General features: G+C 41.9%; 1 protein-coding gene and 1 pseudogene across 2 annotated transcripts in view; one reads left to right on the top strand and one right to left on the bottom strand.

Moving 5' to 3' along the window:
* Window positions 1-23,306, bottom strand: part of LOC307049543 (cytosolic carboxypeptidase 4-like) — a gene marked incomplete at both ends in the record, with an annotated part of 109,411 nt that overhangs the window by 3,829 nt on the left and 82,276 nt on the right. Inside the window, 5 exon segments of the mRNA XM_079699103.1 lie at window positions 8,436-8,580; window positions 18,199-18,286; window positions 19,552-19,700; window positions 21,709-21,789; window positions 22,027-22,110. Of these exon segments, the coding sequence (XP_079555229.1) occupies window positions 8,436-8,580; window positions 18,199-18,286; window positions 19,552-19,700; window positions 21,709-21,789; window positions 22,027-22,110 (547 nt within the window).
* On the top strand, window positions 10,845-11,880 carry LOC307051004 (calpain small subunit 1-like; annotated as a pseudogene). The gene is made up of 2 exons: window positions 10,845-11,383; window positions 11,602-11,880. The product of its transcript is annotated as a calpain small subunit 1-like (transcript).

Raw genomic sequence — 23,306 nt, 5'->3', positions numbered from 1 at the left:
GTTTGGTTGTGGATTCTAGAAGAGTCGTGGAAATTCTGTACTTAACCTCTCTGTAACTCAGTTTTTTGTTTTCTTGTGTTTTTTTTTTTTGCGGTACGCGGGCGTCTCACTGTTGTAGCCTCTCCCGTTGCGGAGCACAGGCTCCGGATGCGCAGGCTCAGCGGCCATGGCTCACGGGCCCAGCCGCTCCGCGGCATATGGGATCCTCCCGGACCGGGGCACGAACCCGTATCCCCTGCATTGGCAGGCGGACTCTCAACCACTGCGCCACCAGGGAGGCCCTGTAACTCAGTTTTCTCATCTTTAAAATGTATATAAAATGGCATTACCTATGTCATTCAATGATTGCTATAATTTAGCAGTTTATTGTGTATGAGAAGTGCTGTCATACAGGAAACACTCAATATTAGCTGTCACTTTTGATGAGGAAATGTAGGTTCAAATTTTTTTTAAGAACTAAAAGGGAAACACTAGTAGAATTATAAACACTGTAGAAAAAAAAATCAAAGAAAATATGGTCACTCCATGTTGCATAAAAGAGAAAGAAAGAAAGAGAGAGAAAGGGAAGGAAGGAAAGAAAGAAGGAAAGAAGGAAGGAAGGAAAGAAGGGAGGGATGGGGGAAGGGGGAGAGAAAAAAAGAAAGAAAAGCAGTGAAGCATGAAAAATAGCACAAAACCAAAATCACAGAAGTAACACCAAAAATTGTCTTGAGTATAAATAGGTTAAACAGCCTTATTAAATGACAAAAACTTTCAGATTAGTTTTTTAAAAATCCCACTGCCTATTGTATATAAAAGGAACTTTCAAAGAGAATTAAAGAAAGACCCATGATGTGTATGAAAAACACTCCTGAATTATCTTCTTGTTCTGGTTGCCTCCACTAAAATATTTTAAAAGAGAAATATTGAAACTAAATGGTTAAGCAAACATAAATTAAAGCAGGCCTGGCAATAGTGATCTATGACAAAGTCATAGTCAAGACCAAGTGCATTAAATGGGATTTAAAAATCTTATTTTGATATAGGGCACAATTCACAATGAACATAAAAAGCTCATAAATCTTAAGAATCAAATAACACAGAATTGAAATGTACAGCACAAAAATGGCAGAAAGGGAAATAATTGTACTAAGAGTGGGAGGCTTTAAAACAGTACCTCAGTCTTGAATAAACCAATTGCAAAAAAAATCATATAGAGTATTTGAAAACTATTGTTTTTTATGATATGTCAAGCTGTCTTTACAGAGAGCATCCTTTATTTTTTCTCAAACATTCAGGGAACTATAACAAATATTAATCATATGCAGGACTATAAAAAATATTCACTAAAATTTTTTGAAAAAGCAGATATTATACAAGCCACATTTTCTGACAATAATTGAATGAAATTAGACTTAAAATGGTTTTAAAAACAGGAAAAATAAAACCATTAAGGAATAGAAAAACATCCTCCTAAAAGAAGCTCATGAAAGAAATTCATATATTAAAAAGAAAATAAATATTAAATCAGTGTAATGAAAGCGCTAATAGAAGAAGTGTCCATCTGGCATCCCAGGAGAGAAGGCACAGGACAAGAATGAAAATGATCCCTTCAGAAAGTCGGCCCGTCTCAGCCACGCTGGTAAAAGGAAATTCCAGCACCCTCATAAAGAGTCAAGATCACCCTGGATTTAAATGATACTCTGTGGTCGTAAACAAATTATTTTAATCACTTTCATACATTTCTGGGTGAAAGTTGCTCCCAATATTAATTATTGAAATCTGAACTGAGTAGACGCTGCCTCACAATTACTATCAAGATTCCAGGCCCCCAAACTAGGAAATCAATACCCTTTCCTGAAGCATTTCCCAAAATGGAATCTTCAGGATGTTATTAAGTGCTGAGGTATAGAGGGGTGGAGATTCATAGCCAAGGCACCTGGAATATGGTGAATTAAAGAAAATGAAAACATTTTCATGGCTGCAGAATTGTTCAGATTCTTTAACATGCCAATACACATTTTGAACTCTTAGAAGAAAAACTAGCAAACAGTGTTTCAAGAATTTATGTGACTCTTCAACCCTCTTTCTCTAAAGATCTCAGGATCGTGGAGTGTTGCAGAATACGCTTTGGGAAACACTGTCTGCTGAATGGAGGGGTTTTGCTTTGTTTTGTTTCTTTTGTTCTTGCCATCAAAGCTATTTGTTTCACATTTTATTATGGCTACAAGATGTGGGGGAGATGGGGGAGAGATAGAGACGCTTCTCCAGAAAAGTACTGGCCATCATTCTGTGATGTCACAGAAGTTACGAACAGGCCGTAGCTCTTCTTGCCAAATCTTGAAAAAAAATAAAATCTAGATTCTATACATCAGATAAGGGGAGGAGGCTTGGAAGCAGTTTTGTCTGTAGAAGTCATCCAACACAATTAGATACAAAAGAAAAAAAAAAAAAAAAAAAAAAGATAAACCATCTTTTGCCCACGTACATTGTCCTTTAAAACAGGGGTCCCCAACCCCAGGGCCATGGACCGCTACCGGTCTGTGGCCTGGTAGGAACCGGGCCACACAGCAGGAGGTGAGCGGCAGGGCGAGACAGTGAAGCTTCATCTGTATTAAAACAGCTCCCCATCGCTTGCATTACAGCCTGAGCTCCGCCTCCCGTCAGCATTGTGGTGAGCTGTATAATTATTTCATTATATATTACAATGTAATAATAATAGAAATAAAGTGCACAATAAATGTAATGCGCTTGAATCATCCCGAAACCACCCCCACGCCCCCAGCCCATTGAAAAATTGTTTTCCACGAAACTGGTCCCTGGAGCCAAAAAGGTTGGGGACCACTGCTTTAAAACACTGTCACGTTAACGGGCAATGCTGGAAGAAGCAAAGTTTGAAAGTTTTCTTCTCCTATGAGCTCTTTATTAATTTCTTATTATGACACTTTTCATGATTACTATAAATATTACAATTCAACAAATGCCTAATATCTTTTAGCTTAAGCCCATTTTCTGTAATTGCTCATGCAGCCATCTCCCTGTGCCCCTCAATGAAATCTGTCCCTTTGACCATTCCACCTGCCACCGGATACATGACACCTCTGTGCTTAGTGCATTAGTCTAGCTCCAGTCACACAGACAACTTCCAGAAGTAAACCAATTATAAACTTCCGTTGGTTTGCCTTTTGTGAAAATGGCTTTGTATTGTTCTCCTGAAGATGATTTTTAGGTGAACGCCCCCATCTCAGGTCCAGCAAGGCCGTGTCTAATTGGATATTGTTGGGATCACTGATGAGAGAAGCAGGGCTTCTGAATGTGTGTGCCAACAACCAACCGTTATAACAGCCCTGCGAAGCCACAGGGGTGGGTTTCTTTATAAAAATGGGAATGAGCTCAAGGCAATTATGGAAACCCCCAGAGAGGCTGTCTTAAAAGAAAATCCTACCTACCCATGAAAGACATCCGGCTGATAACTCAGCCCCCAGCCTCACGGGTGCCTCTCGGCAGGAGTCTTCTGCCCCCTCTGCTTTATCAGCTACTCCCTTAAAACTTCCACAAAAGGCTTCACTTGACCTCAGCAGGTTACCCTGCTGGTGGCTACTGATAAAGTAAGAAGCACTATACACTCAAAAATCGTTTTGTTTCTCATTGTTATCCCCTAAACTGCTACACTCCCTGTCCCCACTAATTCCGAAGAAAGCTCACCCCTAAGGAGATGGCCTATTTTATTTGCGTACTGCCTAGTTCTCCGTTGTCACTTAAACACACTCATCAGAGAATCGAAGGCTTCTCATCACAAGAGAACAAAAGACACCTTTAAGTTAAATAAAAAACAAGAGAACATCCTGTAAGCAGGTTCTAATGAGCTTTCTCAAACTGCCCCAGTCTGCCAATACCATTCTCCCTAAGTTACATAGATTGACTTTGAGACTGAGAGAAGTGATTAGTCTCTAGATGTGTTTTCACAGATTTGCTGATTAGTGACTTTAATACCCTTTTCCCACTAAAAATAAACCAAGTTATATTGCTGATGATTTGGAAAAGAGAGCAAAGAAAAAATAATTATAATCAACCACCCTAAGAAAACCATCAGTAGATTTTGTATTTATTTTTTGGGGTGCTTTATTGGGATTTTTTTTTACATAATTTTAATTTTATTATGTATTGTGAATGGGTATCTTCCAATCTGTCCAACAGAGAAAATAATCACGCATCATCATAAAAGAGAGAATAATAGGGACTTCGCTGCTTGTGCAGTGGTGAATAATCCACCTGCCAGTGCAGGGGACATGGGTTTGATCCCTGGTCCAGGAAGATCCCACATGTCGCAGAGCAACTAAGCCTGTGCACTACAACTACTGAGCCTGCTCTCTAGAGCCCGCGAGCCACAACTACTGAAGCCCGCACACCTAGAGCCCGTGCTCTGCAACAAGAGGAGCTACCGCAGTGAGAAGCCCATGCACCACAGTGAAGAGTAACCCCCACTCGCCGCAACTAGAGAAAGCCCGTGTGCAGCAACAATGACCCAATGCAGCCAAAAGAATAAATTAATTAATAAAAATAAATTCATTAAAAAAAGAATAAACATTCTAAGGGTCACCACCTAATATTGTTTACTAGTTGTAGGCACTTGGCTAACACTTGCTATGTATCAAGTCATGTAATCTTGATAACCCGTAGAATAACCACTTCAATGGTTCCAATTTTACAGATGTGAAAACTGAGGCTGAAAGAAGTTAAATAGCTTGTCCATGACTAAACTGCAAGACAATACAGAGCTTAGACCCAAATCCAGGCCTGTCTGACTCCAAAACTTGTTCTTACATTGTGCTCAAAACCCTGGAATTCAGGGGTTCCTGTGGTCAGTGACTTCACCATCCATCCACACACCCCTCAGCTCCTCCAGAATGGCTCTTTGTGTTCAACTCCTCAACATCAGGACCCTTTACTGGTGCCTGTCCTTTCCTCTTGCCCATACAAAGATAGGTGTCTGTCTATTGATTAAGTGACAACACTGATTTATGACTTGCTCACTGCATCTTTGATCTACCACATGTAAGTCGATATTTCCTACTGGACACATTTTAAACGTGAGCCCTTTAGAAGAGATTGTGAATATGGCATTCTAATTCTCAATTCTTTCTTTTTCTCTCCCTCTCTCCCCCTCCCCTCCCTTACTCTCCCCACAGTACACTCCATTTTATCTCTCAAGATCATGCTGGTAGCATCTACCACAGTGGGTATATGCGTCTGGTGAAAACCCTACTCTACCCTCCAAAAGCCTTAAGCTCTCCCAACACATGGATCCTACTTCTGATCACTTTTCTTATCTCTTGCCAACTCATGTAGTTATAAGTTCTCAGTGAGGTCCCATTTTCTTACTCTCTAAAATGTCCATCAGAAACTCTCTTGGGGCGCCATTTTCAACCAATACTCCTGGCTACCTAGGGGCAATCCAGAACATAATCCAAATACTTTAACAAGTATTGCTAACAACACTTTAACAATCACTGCAATTATTGATACCTTGAGATGGATGATTAAATAGAACTCCTTTTGCTTGCTTCATAATTACAATAATATTGTATTTCTTTCTTTCAGCTTTATTTTAATACTATAATTTGGACAATTATCCAACAGAGTTCCTGGCAAGCATCTGGAAGATAGCAATTTGAAAGATCCAAATACTAATTCCCTTATTACAAGAGAATAATAAAACTTTTAAGGTTGCAAAATTATATTCATGTTGAAAAACCACCAAAATACATGTCCTCTGCTATAAAAATTTACACAATTGTGAATTCCACACAGAAATATATTTTCCACCCCTCAGCATAACCCCCAAGTAACATCCAGTTAATTCTGCCCTTGGGGTATCATTCACATTTATCACTGATCTGTTGGAAGAAAACTGTTTCTCCTTAGGACATGTCCAAAAATAAAAATGACCACTGTGCATTACAGAATGTACTTATTTTGTTCATGATGGGAGGAGGAGTTTTTTAAGAGAAGTGACAGAGTCAATTATTGTCTTAAACCTGGAGAACACAAAGCCCATGCATTACTGGAAATGTAAAACCTAAAATTGAGTATATACATTTTTTACTTCAAGGAACAAATCGTCTTTCTTATTCTGTTCTACTCATTTAGAAGAAATGAAAAGCTACCCTTTTCCTGTCTCTCTTTCTCATTAACTCTCCTCTTCCTAGTGGGAAGACGTTCAGTCAGTAGGCAAAGTAACAAGCCAATAAGCATCAATGAACAAGACCTCTCTCTTCCTCTCACTGAGATCAAGTGATGGTGAGGTCTTCTTTTCTTGAATTTTTGTCCCCCCTCAATATGAAATTATCCCCAACTTGACCTCAGTGGCTCCTAAACTATTTGTTGATTGTAAACTTTAGACCTTGTGCTTTAGTCTGACAAGAGTACTGAGTGGTCCCAAAGACAAAAGCTATGACATACAGTAGTTACGGCAATGGCAGCCCACTTTTATAGGTGCATATAATCATCAGGTTGTGTGATTATATAACCTCGAATGGTTGAGTTCAAGTCATCAACCCAAGATTTTTGTCTGTAACTCTGGGTGCTATGGATGTGGTTCAGGTGAGAAGAGTGTTGTTCCCCAAACACGATCCCATTTTTATTCCAAGATGCTTTGATGGGTCCTTGCTAAGTGCCTACAAGCTGATTCAAAGTCTGAAATTCAAAGTAAGAAGCCAGATGCAGTCAAGGCCGGCTGAAGGAGTTTCAGACTTTCTATTCAGACAGGAATAGATGTCAAAGGCCAGTACTCTGTTCCCTGCTTGGCCACTAGCTAAATGTGAGATTTCTAGGCTTCAGTTTTTCCATCTATAAATGATAAAGGTGAATTAGACAATTCCTCAAGCCCCTTTGTATTCTAAACTTTTATACTAATTGCCACTGAGAATCTCCAGGAGGTCAAAGATATTCTAACAAGGGTAAAGAATAGTGTCTTGGAACCATGGATCATTCCCCCGACGGAAAAGGCAAACACGCATTCAAAAAGGAATCCTCTTCCCCAATAGACTTTTCACGTGCAGGGTTTCACAGGCGAGACAGTAAGAACAGCTGTTGAAGGGGATCATGAATCTTGCCTGTTGTAAGTCCCTAAAGGCAATGAGCATGTTTTACAACAACATGCCTTGTTACAGCAAAGGTTGTGATGCACATTTGTTGGATTAAGTTCTTGAGATCTCTAAGTGCTGTACGCAAATAATACTAGTCGTATATCTTTTCCAGTCTGGGAAATAGTAAAAAAAAAAAAAAAAAAAAAAGGAAAAAAAAAAAGAATCTCTCTTTAGGCAAACCAACCTATGGAGAGAAGGGCAGATGTCCTTTTATGAAGCAGTTAGCCAAGTGGTTGAAGGTATGCCTTCTCAATGCAGAAGAAATTGTATTTATACTTGAACATTCCTTCTGAGGGGAAAGATGTTCTTGGTTATCGTCTTTTCCAACTCCCATCACACACTTGCAATGAAAATGCTCATCCTTCAGGCTAAGTGATATATCTGTTTGCTTATACACATATTATTATGAATATGCTAAGAACATTTTGCATTAATGAAGAGGGTGAAAGTATTTTATACGAGATACTTTAGCTCATTAATCCTCAGGATATCCATGAAATAGCTAGGGGAAAGGGATGGTGCCAACTTTCTCAAATGACAAGAAACTGCATGGTTTAAGCAGTTTGCTCAGGTTGGTCAAATGAGCCCTGTGCAGGGTCTGATAGGACATCGGAATTCTGACTTCGAGTTTGGACAGGTTGACACTACCCTCCTCTCATAAAAAGACTGTGACCCTCATTTGCAGTGATTCAATACTTTATTGTTCCACCCTTCTTGTCTGCCCTGGATCCTGCTAACAGCCTCCAGCCCGTGGCCGTGGGAACCAATGGAAATGGGGAAGCAGCTGTCAGGTGAACTCAGCGAGTTTTTCCAAGCTTCACCTCCGCAGCTTTCAGGTGAACTCAGGGAGTTTTTCCAAGCTTCACCTCCTCAGCCTCTGCTTCACTCCTCTCAATGTGTCTATGTCCTTTAAATCTGCATCTCAGCTGACCTGCATGGTTTTACCCCATTTCAACGGAATGATCTCATTCCAATCTCATTTATCCTTGCTTAATTTGAGGGCTTTTTAAAGACAGAGCCCCTAAGAAATGTCCCCCTGCCCTCCACCTCCCACACTCAACCTACAGATGAAGAGCACTATATGCCACTGGGGCCTCCAGAATGTCACTGGTCATGACCTCAGCCTCAAACTCTGTCCAAGGAAGGAAAAGGGACAAATAGAAAGCCACCAAGTTAGTGACAACAAACCCTGGCTCCCTTGGAAGGCTGAAGTCCCCACCAGGATGACAAGGTCTCCTGAATGTTTCCAGGAAAACCTCCAAGAGCCCCTTCAGTTGGGCCGCCATAAGGCTGTAGAGAGGAAGTTACCATGAGGGCGGTGTAGGTGTAGGGATAGTGGTAGGCCAGGTAGCAGACATCCTCGGCATGCGGGAAGGTGACGGCAAAGGTGAGGGTGTAATAGCACTTTCCAGACTCTGCCCCTGTGATGGCTGCGCTCTGGCGATAATGATTTCTACAAGAGAAAGGAGAAGAGACAAGAATGAGGGAAAGGTGGGGAAAACAGTCATTTAGGGTTCGAGATGCCATAAACCTTTGGTGTTATATACTAGCAAAACGTCCTTCACTTGAAACACCTGGTGAGCAAAATTTAGAAAACGGAGAAATAGAGAAGTGAGCTTACTGCCAGGTCATGAGCCCAAATCACCAACATCTAGGCTAATCCATCTGTCTCCTAATTGTGGCATCTATGCCATAGGCCTTTCCTTGCTGTGTCTGAAAACGAAGGCTATACAGTCACTGAACTAGAAAACAGAGGAAAATGTGAATAATTCTCTTCTTCCTGGGATTTTATTAGAGACATATATTTTATTACCCAAATCTGGGTTCCTCAACCCCTGCCTCTCTCCAGATAACACAGAGTCCAGCTCCTCCTTTCCTTTCTGCCTGCCAGATGGTTTCTTAGCAATCACTACCCTATACAGAGTTCCAACTCAACACAATGTATGTCAGCTTGTTATCACTGTAACAACCCATTGTGTGGATGAAAGAACAAAAGCTTAGAAAAATCCATTTGTCAAAGGTCAAAAGGCTAATAAGTGGCCAATACAGGACTCAAACCCAGATCTGCCTGCAAGGCCTTTGTTCATTCCACTACACAAGACTTTCTTCCCAAAGGAATACATCTGTCACCCCAAATGTGCTTCAGCTTCTTACAGCCTGACAATCCACATTTTCCTTTGTCAAAGATGAAGCACCAATGTTGATACTTCAGAGAACAGTATCAAAGTAATTTGCACCCAGAAGTACATTCCAAGCAATATTTTCCCCATACGCTGCCAGTTACGCTCCCTCCTTGCCTCTTAATACTGAGACAGCTGTGCAGGCTTTCCTGAGAAATGTTATCCTCAAGGCTGCATTATAATGCAAAATACACCAGGACACCAAAAGATGTAATTCCACCTTTGAACATTTACAACGTTGGCTTTCTTGTCCATTGTGCTTTGGGGTTTCATTGGGGGAAAGGGTGGGGAGAGGGAAGAAAAAGCAGGTAATTATTCTGTGCGTTCTTGCAAATATAAAAAATATGGATTATTCTTTTCTGCCTTTTTGGCTACCTTCATGACACCTGCCACCAAAGCAAAAAGATCAAGTGAGCAAGAAAGGACAAAATAGAAAATCTACTGCCTGGTTTTGTGGGTTTTTTCAATATTCATAAAACTAAGAATGGGAGTAAGAGAAATTGGTAGTTCCATGGACTATGACCTATCAGGCTATACATTTCTCTTGCATCAGCTTCTGCCAATATGGCACCCTGGATCCTTGGTCATCCTAGGGAAAGAAGGAAATCCCCAACGATGAACCAGCTTTTCAGCATCCTATTAATAGGACCCATATCCTTTGTGACTACAGGACTAGAAACTTCAAAAAGGCAACTTTTTTGGGGGTTTTCCTTGACCGCACTGCTCTGCATGCAGGGTATTGGTTCCCTGACCAGGGACTGAACCTGCACCCGCTTCAGTGGAAGCAGAGTCTTAACCACTGGATCACCAGGGAAGTCCCCAAAAAGGCATCTTTACCCATGGTGCCATCTGGATCTTGCTACCTAATTCAGTCTATTTTCTCCAGATTTCCCCAAAGTTCTATAGTTTCTCTGGAGCTAAGGCTCTGATTATTAGCAAGTATGGAAAGCAGCAGATAGTAACTCAGAAAGCATGCAAACCACATATGCTCTACCTTTATTCATTCTGATTTCAAGGCTCCACTGCAAGCACACATTCAGTTTACACCTAGCTGAACCTAGTCAATTACACCTCTCTTCTAAGTGAAACGAGCCAGTCAACATTTTGGTCAAATGGTCAACATTTTGACAACCAATCAGAATGTGGAATTGAGCTTCACGTGCATGAGTGTGAAAACACACACACCATACATATATATTCATGAAGGTAAAAGCAGGTGGAAACATACATCTAGTGCCTTGCCATCCCCAAGTTTTTCACCTACATGCAGTGGAGACAGAGCCTGCATCTTTCCTCAGGATTCATAAGATACCCCCGAGGCCAGTGGGGGTGGTCTCATCTGACATGAGCCTTGCTTAGTTCTAGGCTTCCCACTGTACTAAGTACACTGAAGTCACATCACAGGCACATTCATCCTAAGCAAATTCTATGCTACCCCACCAGCCACCACAGAGAACGAGAGAGAGAGTAAAAATAAGAATATGGAGACTAGCTGACCGGCCGACGCGCGAGCGAGGCAGAATCTTGAGTCACAGCCATGTTCCTGGTTAACTCGGTCTGGAAGGGTGGAAGAGGCGGCAGGGGAGGCGGGGGCCGCGGCGGGGGCCTTAGGGAATGTGCTCGGAGGCCTGGTCAGTGGGCCCGAGGCGGCGGCGGCGGCGGCGGCAGAAGAGAAGGAAGCGGCGGCTGCGCAGAACTGCGTGGAACTGCGTGCGCATACTGGGCGGGTGCGGAACTGCGTGCGCATACTGGGCGGGGTCATTAGCGCCGTTAGCGAGGCGGCGGCTGCGCAGTACAACCCAGAGTCCCCGCCCCCTCGCACCCATTACTCCAACATCGAGGCCAATGAGAGTGAGAAGGCACGGCAGTTCCGGAGGTCTTTGCCCAGCTGGCTGGAGAGGACATGGAGGTCAGTGCCACAGAACTCATGAACATTCTCAACAAAGTCGTGACCCGACATCCTCATCTGAACACTGATGGTATTGGCATTGACACATGTCACAGCATGGTGGTGACACGACCGGCAAGCTGGGCTTCGAGGAATTCACGTACTTGTGGAACATCAAAAAGTGGCAGGCCGGGCTTCCCCGAGGGTGCAGTGGTTGAGAGTCCGCCTGCCGATGCAGGGGACACGGGTTCATGTCCCGGTCCGGGAGGATCCCACATGCGGCAGAGCGGCTGGGCCTGTGAGCCATGGCCGCTGAGCCCGCACGTCCGGAGCCTGTGCTCTGCAGCGGGAGAGGCCACAGCAGTGAGAGGCCCGCGTACCGCAAAAAAAAAAAAAAAAGTGGCAGGCCATATTCAAACAATTTGACATTGACCGTTCAGGGACCATTGGCAGCAGTGAACTCCCAGGGGCCTTTGAGGCAGCAGGATTCCGCCTGAATGAGCATCTCTACATGATCATCCGACACTACTCAGATGAGGGAGGGAACATGGATTTTGACAACTTCATCAGCTGCCTGGTCAGACCGGATGCCATGTTCTGTGCCTTCAAATCTCTTGACAAAGATGGCACTGGACAAATCCAGGTGAACACCCAGGAGTGGCTACAGCTGACCATGTATTCCTGAATGGGAGTCCCAGACCTGCCCCCTCATCGCCTCGCTGTAGGAGTCACCTTGGACTCTTCGGTCTCCCCCAGGGTTGATCCTGTTTGCAGTCACATCTTCATGGCTCCTGCGGACCCACAGGCCTTTCTGTTCTCCTAGCCCTTGGCACCCAGATTCTCAGTCAACAGCCAGGGCCCAACATGCTTCTACACACCCTGCCCCAGCACACCCATCTCACATCTACTCCATAACCCCTCTCTTGCATCTGTGCCAAGCCCAACGTTGGTGTTGCTTGCATACCCCAAGGGCCCTTCTCTCAGTTCTGGGAGCATCACTCCAGTCCCTACACACCCTGGCACACCCATTCAGTTACCACCCAGGCAGCTAAACTCCAGGCCACAACAGGCCACATGCCCCAGTGCCTCTGTCTGTATTCTGCTCCCAGCCTGCCAGGCCCAGGAGGAAATAAATGCACCCTAGTTGCTGCTCTCTCTGAAAAAAGAAAAAAAAAAGTATATGAAATTCCCATCCCTAGGCTCTTTCCACCATTCAAACCAAAACTGGACTCCAGGCAGGGAACAGCTACAGTGAAATAGAGAGAGAAATAAAATAGAATAATTTTTAGCTTTTGAGCTTCTGTGGACCAAGGTTCTAGTGATTTAAGGAAAGTTGGTAATTTGGGCTATAAAATCTACCTCCTCACCCTCCCAAAACACACAAACACACACACACACACACACGCCTGTTGTACACACACCCTTGCTTAGCTTCATGGGCAAGATTGTCGTGGGCAAGACTAAAAGCTCCCCACTAATAATCCAGCCCTCTTCAGGATGGTTGCTGATGGTTGGAATTTAAGAAAAATGAAAATCACCTCATTTAGGATGAGTTTCAGCTAAAGGAGATTCACTTGCTACCCTAATCCAGGGTCTACGCTGTAGGTGAAACTAAAGCAAACGTCAGGCTTCCCCACTGGAGTCTCCTGGTGGCTACATTGTAGTGGGAGAGTCCTGGAGATGACTCCACCTCTAGCAAAGTTTTCCTCTTCAGAAACCTTTAAACTTTCCCAAGATCACCTTCTTCAAAGTGAAGTGTTCCATAAATCTCCAAAGTGAAACACTTGGCTTGCTACAATTAGATCTGTCCATGATAAAGTGAGATCCTATCAAGTTCTTTTTGTTTTCCCAATTATGATATGAACATACTGAGGGATGTTTGCAAGGCAGTAACGTTCATCCTTTATATTTCAAATGGTTCCCATGTTCTTCCTTTGTATGGAAATGCTTTCCTTCTTCCTCATTTAGCCAACTCTTCTTCCTCCTTCAAGACTCAACACAAGTGTTTCCTCTTTCAGGAAGTCTTCCCCAATATCCACCCTTTTACATAATTCTTATCACATTGTGCCTCTCCCTCACTGCCCATGCTTTATGGCAGGGATTATGCTTATTTGTCTGTATATCTTCACGCTTGGCACAGTACCTGGACTTAGCAGCTGTTCAACTAAGGCCTGTAGAATAAATGGACCTAAGACTCTAGAAGTAATCATTAGAATACTTGGCATATCTTATCTCTAATCCTAATTATATCCTTTCAAGGTATTATTATGCACACTCTACAGACTGGGAAAATTGAGATGTTAAGTGTCTTGAGGAACTCCACACAACAAGCACAATAAACAGGATTCAACCCTAGGTGTGGGCTTACCCCAAAAACAAGATTATTTTTCATTTTATCACCTGTCTCATAAGAATGGAGAAAAGGACAAGAGGTCTTTTGGTTTACTTCAGCAAGCAAGAATTAGAAGTTTCGGTTTTCGTAAATCAGAGATACCTATAAACCTGAAGTCTAAAATAACAGAAGGAATGTAAAATAATCCAGATGATAGCTAGTGAGAAAATTATTCATACCACTATGATTCTTTATGTCACTGGTATTTGATGCCACTAAGAAGCTTCTAGTAATTACTAATAACTGCTAACACTCACTGAACATCCACTATGCACCAGACACTGTTGTAAGATTTCCATGTGCTTTATCTCATTTCACTTCATCCTCAGCACAGATTTATCAAGTAGATACCATTATTATCCCCTTTACTGATGAGGAATCTGAAGTTGAGAGAGGCTGGAATGATTTGCCCCAAGGTCACATCATTAATGAGTGGTAGAAGTTTCACTCCAGAAACTTTCTCTCCTTGATCTGCTCTTCTAGGCGGAGAAGAAGCCTGGTGAAAATCAAGTGTGCTCTCAAATATGCCAGATCCTAGATGCATGTTGGGTCAAAGATGATATGGGTAGATGAGCCGTTCCACAGCTAAAAGGCTCCCCTTTGCTTTTCCATTCTCTGAACAATTTATCCTCGGAAGGGTCTGCACTTTTAAAATCATAAAGCTTTCAATGAAGCAAGGAGCAAAGTACACAAATGCATGGTTATGAACTCAGTCTCCTTCCATTTGTACGTTAAAATATGCTGGGAAGTCATTTTTTAAAATTTTATCTTTTAATTTTATCTTTTTTTTTCTGTGTGTGCATGAAAGAAGCAAATGCCAAGATAGAGAGTGAATTAGATAAACTTATAATGACGATGGCTCTGTTTAACATGGGAGCATCATTTCACTTAACAGGATCTAATAAGGCAGGGCAGTCAAGTCACCAGGCTACCCTGTGTCTACAGAGTTTCTAATATTCTGTATAGCACCAAATCTCTCTCCTGAGATCCCTGGGAAGGATGCATGATGGCAGAGCTCTTGTATGACATTCATCTTCATGAGTGAGCTGTTCCATCTCCTCTCACGAGCAGAGATAAATGTCAGAAGAGATCAGCTGTTGTGTATTACATGGCCACTCTGAGCATGCAGCTTCCCTCCCTCTGCCCTTCAGCACCAAAATTACTTTAGACCAGAGCTGGGAGAAAATTCAAAAAGGCGTGAGGCTGTGTACATTAGAGGGAGAAGCAGACCGCAGGGAAGTAAATAAAGCAGGAACTAAAACAGTCCTTGCTTACTTTTACAAGAGGCATGGAAAAATAAGCCTGCCCATTTCTGTTCTTCCCTCTGGAGGATCCCTTTTGATTTTCTAGCTCAGGGATCTGCCAGGTGGGCGGGCGAGGGGGTGGGATGCGGGGGAGCAGGTACCCCAGGGGCGGGGCAAGAAGATCAGATCTACTGAACACAGGGAGAAGATATTAGAATTTCTCTTTAAATTTATCATGATCTAATAAGGAAGAAAGAAAGTTGTCTAAGGTTTAATATGGGGATGGACAACGCTGCCCCTATGCTGTCCAAGTCAAGCTACTATGATGAATAATTATAAAACAAGCTAGATTACACTATAGCACTCTTATCCATTCTTCTCTGTTGTTTTCCAGGGCTGGAATATGACAAATACATTACATTTTATATCTATGGTTTTCATAGGTCAGGTAGTTTAGTATCGACTGCTGTACAGTAGGCTTCCTGAGGGAGGGATGAGAGTAGCTCACCATCTCTCTCATTCTTTAGATTTCAGCTTCTGGCAAGGTATTTAAACTTGCAGAAGACTTCTCTAGTGGATTTACAGATTATATTATCTAAATTAAACTAAACCCTGCAATATAGATAATTAGTATTTTCTAAATTCTGCTTGGAATTCAGAGATTGATAATAATATTACATTTTAAACACAAATGACCGAGAAAATGAAAGAACTGTAGGTAGGCCTACTTCCTACCTTAATATTAGCTCTTTCTCAAGAATTCTTATTTGTGTAAAAATTATCTAATTAGATTGGAGAAGTTAACCACCATTTTTCAAAATTAGCCAAAAGGCAATTTACAACTATATTTTTCATGGTAAACCTTAAGGGTATAGGATGCCCTGAGTTACCAATAGTAAAAAAATATATAACAATTTGACATTTAAAATTTAAAGATTTAAATTGAAAATTATTTTTCTCATCTTTTCCCCATGTCTTAAAATTCTAAACTTTCTGCATGTTTTCTAGTATGCATAATATATTAGTATAGTAAGGCATGTATAATTGATTTTTTAAAATTATGAACAATTCTATATTAAAAGTACATGGATTAGTATATCTTATCAAAATAGTTTGGAGATCACTTTCTGAGTGATGAGGCTCCGACCCACAAAGCAGTTGGCCCACCTCCTTAACTGATCACTGTTGCTATCACTTTTTGAAGGAAATGGATATCCCATTCTTTCTGAGTACTCTTTTCTTTCACCCTCCCATAGATATACTCAGGTACCATGGCTCATGGTTCTCTCCACAATAAGCACCCTGGCACCCCCTTTAGAACATGGTACTAAATATAAGAATGTAATAGAAATAAGACTTCTGAGTTCCTGATGACATATTGGAGACAAAGAAATAGGAGGTAAAGTTCTCCCAAATTAATACATTAGAGAGCATAAAGTCAGGGATGAAGCCAAAAAATCTTCAAAAGCAGATCAACTCAAAGACTGTGATGGGTAAAAGAGAGAAATAAATACATTGTATAATCTAAGGCATTCTACACTAGGGAAAGGCACTCTGATTTGCAGTTGAATAGAGATACACATAACATATCTATCCTGTTGTTAGATCCCATTATTGGAAATATGTTAACACAATGTGGTGAATTGGTGTAAAACAAACTATGTTATAATGTAGCAATCTTACCCATTCATCTCTGTTGTATTCATGGCTAGAAGATGAAAAATGAATTACATTACACATTCATGGTTTTCATGTTACCTCTCTGTTACTCTTTAATCACATAACAATTGTCTTGTTCATGAATCTAAAAGCTATTAACATTAACATTGTCATTCTTTAGGCCAAGGCTCCGCTTTGGGATGTTTGATTTCTTCCTTTTCCTCTTGGCAGATCCTAAATCCCCTTAAGCCCACGCCTTATCCCCCACCTCCAAGGAAGCAGCCTCCAGGGACAGCTGCCCCCCCCCCAAAGGATGCTGAATGTTATGTTTGTCCAATCTCTTACTAACCTCCAGATCCAAGCCCACTGCAAGCTGGGTCTTTCATGTTTATTTAGAATTACTATTTCTCGAGGACACTAAAAATTATTCTTGACACACCAAAGTCCAAATTTATGCTGCCATTATTTTCCCCTACAGCTGTGGCCCCTGTCACCTTGAGATGATTTTAGTCTCAATCTCTTTGGACCATAAGAGGATCCTGAGAGTCTGCAGATAGGTGGGTCAGAAAGTCATTGCTATGGAAAACCAACAACATTGTATGGCTTTGCTATTGTTCTGAAGAATATAATGAAAATACTACCCAGGTCCATATTCTAATACATCCAAGACTAAAGACTGCTGACTCTTTCATTACAAACTGTTAGCTCATCTCTGTGCTTTATAGACTATCCTTACTTCTATGGTGATGATTGCCCTTGTGTCTGATAGAGCAACAAGATTCTTGACCTTCTTATCTGTCAACGCTCCTGTCCTTATAGTCTCAAAAGCCAAGAGGCATAAGCATTTTTACTCTTTCTTTTTGATATTTGCAACTATCCTGAACTCAAGAATGCCTGATAATATTTTTAGGGGCTTCGTGTCATCTCAGAAAGAGATATAAATTACTTTATCCAAGAAAATAAGCACTAGCATATCAGTTTTTTATAAGAAACCAGCAACAAGCTAATAATTAGCTACATAGTTTCTACCTGTCCACACTCCCTATCCTTTTTTTGTCTTATGAATTTGTATTTTATTTTCTAGCGAAGGAAAGTGCACAAATAAGCAATTCATGGGTCTGGAATGCATGCATGTATTTTATCAAAATATATGGATAATTCAAATTTCATCACACCTTTACAGGATACATTGATGAAAGTGGCTACTGATCAAGAGTTGAAGATGAATTCTGAAAATACCTTTCTCTTCTATTTTTTCCAAAATGTATCTTTCTGTGGAGCAACAGTTACTTAAGTATATTTCTCACATATTCATGTTTATCTGCTTTGGAAAACTGAAGCATGGGATGGGTAAGAATTAAGTTAGAATATCTCACACTTGTTGTTCACTGGGACCAATGGAAACAGGAAAAGAACTGAAGCTTGATGCACTAATCATAGGTTGAGTCTATATAATAATATCCAACAGTAAGGTCTAAAGGTTTTAAGGTGTTTAAATAAGAATAGATGACTTTTCAGAAAACCAAAAGATATTTCTTGAGGTCTACTGTGGGTGCCATTTCACACGCTTAGGCTTCTGTTTGCCACTGGAAGAGTGACAAGTACAGCAGACAAGCACAGATTGCTCAGGTTTGTAAGATTAACGTGGAGAAGCAGGAAACTGAGAGAGAACAGAAGAGCAAAGGAAGCTAACAACACTCTAACTTACTTGTAATAACAGATTTCACAGCCTGTCCGTACCCAGGCAGGTCTACCAAGAAGAGCCTCCTTCACAGAATACAGAGTTGGCTGCATCCCTACACAAAATAAAGGCAGGATTAATCCATTAGGTGGGGGGTGGGGGGAATAGAAAAGGAGAGCTGTGGTAGGTTGAATAATGGCCCTCAAAGATACCCAGGTCTTAATCCATGGAAGCTGTATATTAACCTTATATGACAAAAGGGACTTTGTAGATATGGTTAAATTAAGTATCTTGAGATGGGGAGATTATCCTGGTGGGCCCTAAATTCAATCACACATGTCTTTCCAAGAGGGAGGTAGAGGGAGGTTTGACTACAGAGGAAAAGCAATGTGGCCGAAGCAGAGAGATTTGAAGATGTTATGCAGCTGACTTTGAAGATGGAGGAAAGGGCCATGAGCCAAGGAATGTGAGGAACATACCTCTAAAAGCTGGAAAAGGAAAGGAAACAAATAATCCCCTAGAATGTCCAGAGGAAGCATGGCCTTTCCAACACCTTGACTTAAGACCAGTGAAACTGATTTGGGACTTGTGGACTCCAGAACTGTAAGAGAATATATTTGTCTTCTTTGAAGCCACAAAATGTGTGACAATTTGTTACAGCCACTGCATCAAGTGAATACAAGAGCCAAGGCTCACCTTTTCTCTTTCTATACCAGCAAGAGTCTATTTAATCAGTACAAAATAGAGGTAATGTCCTATGCTCGGACCTGGAGCTACGGGGAATATTTTTTCCTTACTCAGAGCCACTAATACATTAGTATGTGAGCCAGCAATAACACGCAGAATTTCCCATTTCTAGAAACATTCAAAATAAATATGGGCTACTAGTCAGTCATTGTCCCTTGAACGCCCCCTCTAAAAGTGCCACAGGTATTCAGGAGAATTTAAACTTTCTCCAGAGTTTTCTGAGAGTGTAACTCGGTGTTGTCCAATGGAATTGTGCCATTTGCCTGTCTGTGACAAATATCAAGAGATCAGTACATTTGCTTCTATGGGTTTTAGGAGGTGGAGAGAAGGAATAAATGAGAGGGCTCACTGGCCTCAAAAAGTTCAAGGTGGGGCAAGGGAGGCAGGAAGCGGCAGAAAGTTATGTGAGGTGTTAACATTTCATAGCACAGGGAGAGTTTCAAGCTTCCCCTCCCATAGTAGCAATTTACCATAGGTTGGCGGCCGTCTTGCCATACCTGGCAACCAAAACATGTCAGCCCAACTTCAAACCCTCTGCAACCCAAGCAGGGCTTCTGATAATAATTCAAGCACTCAAAAGTGACATCATTTTTGGTGTTATTGAGAAAGTCTCTATTTCCCAAGAGCTCATACCATAATTGAACTGGCTGTTGGCCTTCTCACAGTTGATAATGTTGACGCGATAAGGGACCGCATCCCTCATACCGCTCACCTTGAAGTAGAACCACTGCTGGTGCTGCGTGCTATTCACATCAGCATTGATCAGTAAGTCGTACTCCAACCTGCAAAGTCAGAAGCAAGATCAGAGGGTTAAAAGCCTTTAAGAGAACTTCCAACACTGAGAAATCTATACATCTCAGGTTCTGGATGATGGATGTAAGATCCAGGATCTTGGTTGGCTGGTAAGTTATAGTTATCATCCTTATCTCACAATGTTGGACAGAGGCTTTGGAAATTTAAGGAGGGGGGAGCAGTGTCCTGGTATTAGAAGAGTCAGTTATACAACGATAGCCTATCTTTTTATTAAATGGTAATGAAGTTTCTGTCCAGCTGGAAAAATGCAAGTGTGTTATATCCCAGAGAAAATGTGGTCACATCTGGTTGGATATGCCATTACTATTTGATGTTAGACATGACTTCTGAGCATCAGTCTCCGCAAATGAAAAATAGAAATAGTGTCTAGGGACTTCCCTGGTGGCACAGTGGTTAAAAATCCGCCTGCCAATGAAGGGGACATGGGTTCGAGCCCTGGTCGGGGAAGATCCCACATGCCACAGAACAACAAAGACCATGTGCCACAACTACTGAGCCTGTGCTCTACAGCCTGCGAGCCACAACTACTGTGCCTGCGTGCCACAACTACTGAAGCCCGTGCGCCTAGAGCCCATGCTCCACAACAAAGAGAAGCCACCGCAATGAGAAGCCCGCACACTGAAATGAAGTGTAGTCCCCCACTGGCCACAACTAGAGAAAGCCCGCACGCAGCAACAAAGATCCAACACAGCCGTAAATAAATTAATTAATTAATTTTAAAAAAAAGAAATGGTGCCTAAACTTGCAGTACTGTTTGTAAAGATTGAGTAGTATAATATATGTAAATCCCCAGCAAGGCAACAAACATGAATTAGACTAGCAATGAAAGATTTGTCTGTTTGTTTTTTCCCTTTTTAACCGATTTAGTTTACATGAAGTAAAGTACACAGATCTTAGTGTACAGCTCAACGAGTTTAAGCAAATTCATCTGGATACACCTGTGTGACAACTCCCTGGATCAATATGTAGAACAGTTCCAGCACCCCAGAAAGTCCTTATGTGTCCCCACCCAATCACTATGTCTCCACAAAATTACTTTTTCAAGCTTGAGCAACAGAATTAGCAATAAAGCTTTGACTTAAACATTATCATCAGGATATTTCATTTTCAAAAATATTCTTATCCCATCCCCTTGGCATGCTCTTTGAGTTGCTCTTCTAGAAAGGGCAATGGTTTTGCCCTGATTCGTTCATACTCTCCTACTCTGGCCCTCTGATTAAATGGCAGTGTATAGTGAGATTTGTGGAAGGGGAGAGCTTTGTTGAAGCCGTAGCAGAGCAGATGGTGTCCCACCCCTCCCACCGTCACTATAAGCAACACACTCTAACCACTGAACTCACCATACAATGAATGAAGCTATAGTTGGCACCATAGGGACACCCATGAGAACAATTCCAGGAAGTCTATGACCCTCCAATTGTCTGCTATGCCCACAATGCTCTCGCTAAAAAGTGATCATAAAAAATCCTTGCCTGTAAGTAGGTTTGTTTTCTGTCATTTGACTCTGTCACCCAGACCACAACTGACGAGTTTAGGATTCTACACTCTGGCCAAAGGCAGATATAAAGAGAAAGACCTGAGTAAGGCCAGGACCTTAGGCACATCCTGGACTGCTCATTTTCCCACTAGGAGATTCCTAATCAGGTCTTCCCTCCTGGATCCTTGGAACATGATAAATGAAGAGAATAAATAATAAAGGCGGGAGCTGTAGGAAGAAGAAGCTGAGATAGCAAACAAGAAAGAGAAGGAGGCTGAGGAGGAATCTTAACATGCCTGCCTTTCCCTTCTCCATACCAAACAGCTCCACTTGTATTTGTTATCTGTTGGGCTTCCTTGAAATATTTCACGTACCAAAAATAATGACTTACCACTCACCACGTCCCAAAAAGGGAAAACTTCAAAAATGTCTCCTTGGAGGGGGATACAAAACAGGGCTGAGCCATACTGAGTATGGCCCCTGCAGCTTTCCTTACTTACTCACGCACTTGGATGGCTTTGCGAAGATTTCCAGACTCAAACTTGGAGAAGAACCGTAAGCAGTCAGAAGTGGTGTCTTGCAAAGGCCCGTAATGAAATAGAGAACCTTTGAACATAGGACTTATTGCTTTTCTTGGGCACAGTTTAACATTTCTTAGAGATAAGCTTTCTCTTACAGATCTTTAACCCGAATTTTCACTGTGCTGATTTTAGGAGAAGGAATGGATTATTAACTTAAAATATTCTTATGCTCGTGCCATTAAAAGGATATTCTATACTCCCACCCCCCTCATTCCACTGATGTTCAAGACCACCTACCAAGGCTCATCTAGACTGAAGACAACTTTATTTATAATATCGCTTGGCTGGATGAGCCTCCGGACATCCTCAAATATTTTGATCCTGGAAAGGAAAATTGAAAACATTTTAAGGGTTGGCCCTCACTCCTTACCCCATTCATCCTATGGTCATGTGGGAAGGGCCTTGGGACTCATCAGAGAATTATGAAAGAAAAATGTAATCATGATCCAACCTTGAGCTGAATGAGTACAAAAAGCACCACCCCTCCTTCCTTTTCTTCTTTATCAAAAAATAAAACTACACTGAGCAGTAGGAATGTAGGAAGCAGTGATGCCAGATTTTCGTTTTAGGAGGATTCTCTACTCAAAGGAATTTTGTCAAGAGCATTTGCGCTGAGGGACTTTGAAGCCTCTGGTTGTGTGAATAAGAGGGCCCTCTGCACTAAGACACTTTTGAAGGAGACATTAGGAATGCTGATGGTCTGGGAGGCTCCAATAAGCCTTTGAATTCTTGTGTCATTTATAGTCCTTGGTTCTGTTTGCTCCAGAAGACTACGGTCAATCTTCTCTCTGAGAAACACCAATATCTGGGAGACTTAAGTAAGAGGGAGGAAGGATACCTAAGGGATATTTCAGATTCCCTCCTTGAATTTCTGATCCAGGTCTCTGGGGCGGGGAGGGGTAGGAGAAGGGGGAGGGAAGGTCAAAATGAGGCCTAGACTCAGGGGAAAGATGTCCTGTCCAGTGGGGAGCTGTTGCTGGGCCAGCCCCTGTGGTGTGTCTCTCAGGAACTTGAGCATGGAGATAAGGTCAGAGGGGTGAGGTCAGAGATGTCAGCCAGGAGACCAAGTGGAAGCAGTTCTTGGGATCCACCATCAATTTGCTGATGAACTTGCTAACAGTTAAGAAAACTTACTGCTATGCACACTTTGCTCCATAGACTTAGTGTATGCATACTTAGTATATTTTCTGGGAAAATAGTTTTCTCCTTGAGTTCAGTAATTTTCTTTTTAATCTCGCTATGCCTATCCAAAGGCAAAGCTCCGTTTCATGCATCCTGGGAATAATCCATCACACAACATTTCTTCCCTGCAGGATGCATTTTTTTTTTCCTTACAATCCTCAGTGATGCAGCAAAACTATTCCCCAAGCCAAGTCAGGTTCTATAAGGTTGGGACTGTGGGATGGAGGTCCACCACCTCCTCTCATTAACAAGAGATCAGATTCCAATTTGCAGTAAATGAGAAAAGTGATCCCAAATAATCCATACTTGTTTCTTCCTGAGAACCTTCCCTTAAG

The sequence above is a fragment of the Hyperoodon ampullatus genome, assembly GCF_949752795.1.
Source record: "Hyperoodon ampullatus genome assembly, chromosome: 3".
Taxonomy (NCBI): domain Eukaryota; kingdom Metazoa; phylum Chordata; class Mammalia; order Artiodactyla; family Ziphiidae; genus Hyperoodon; species Hyperoodon ampullatus.
The sequence above is the reverse complement of the archived record's forward strand: the minus strand, read 5'-3'. Positions and strand labels throughout refer to the sequence as shown.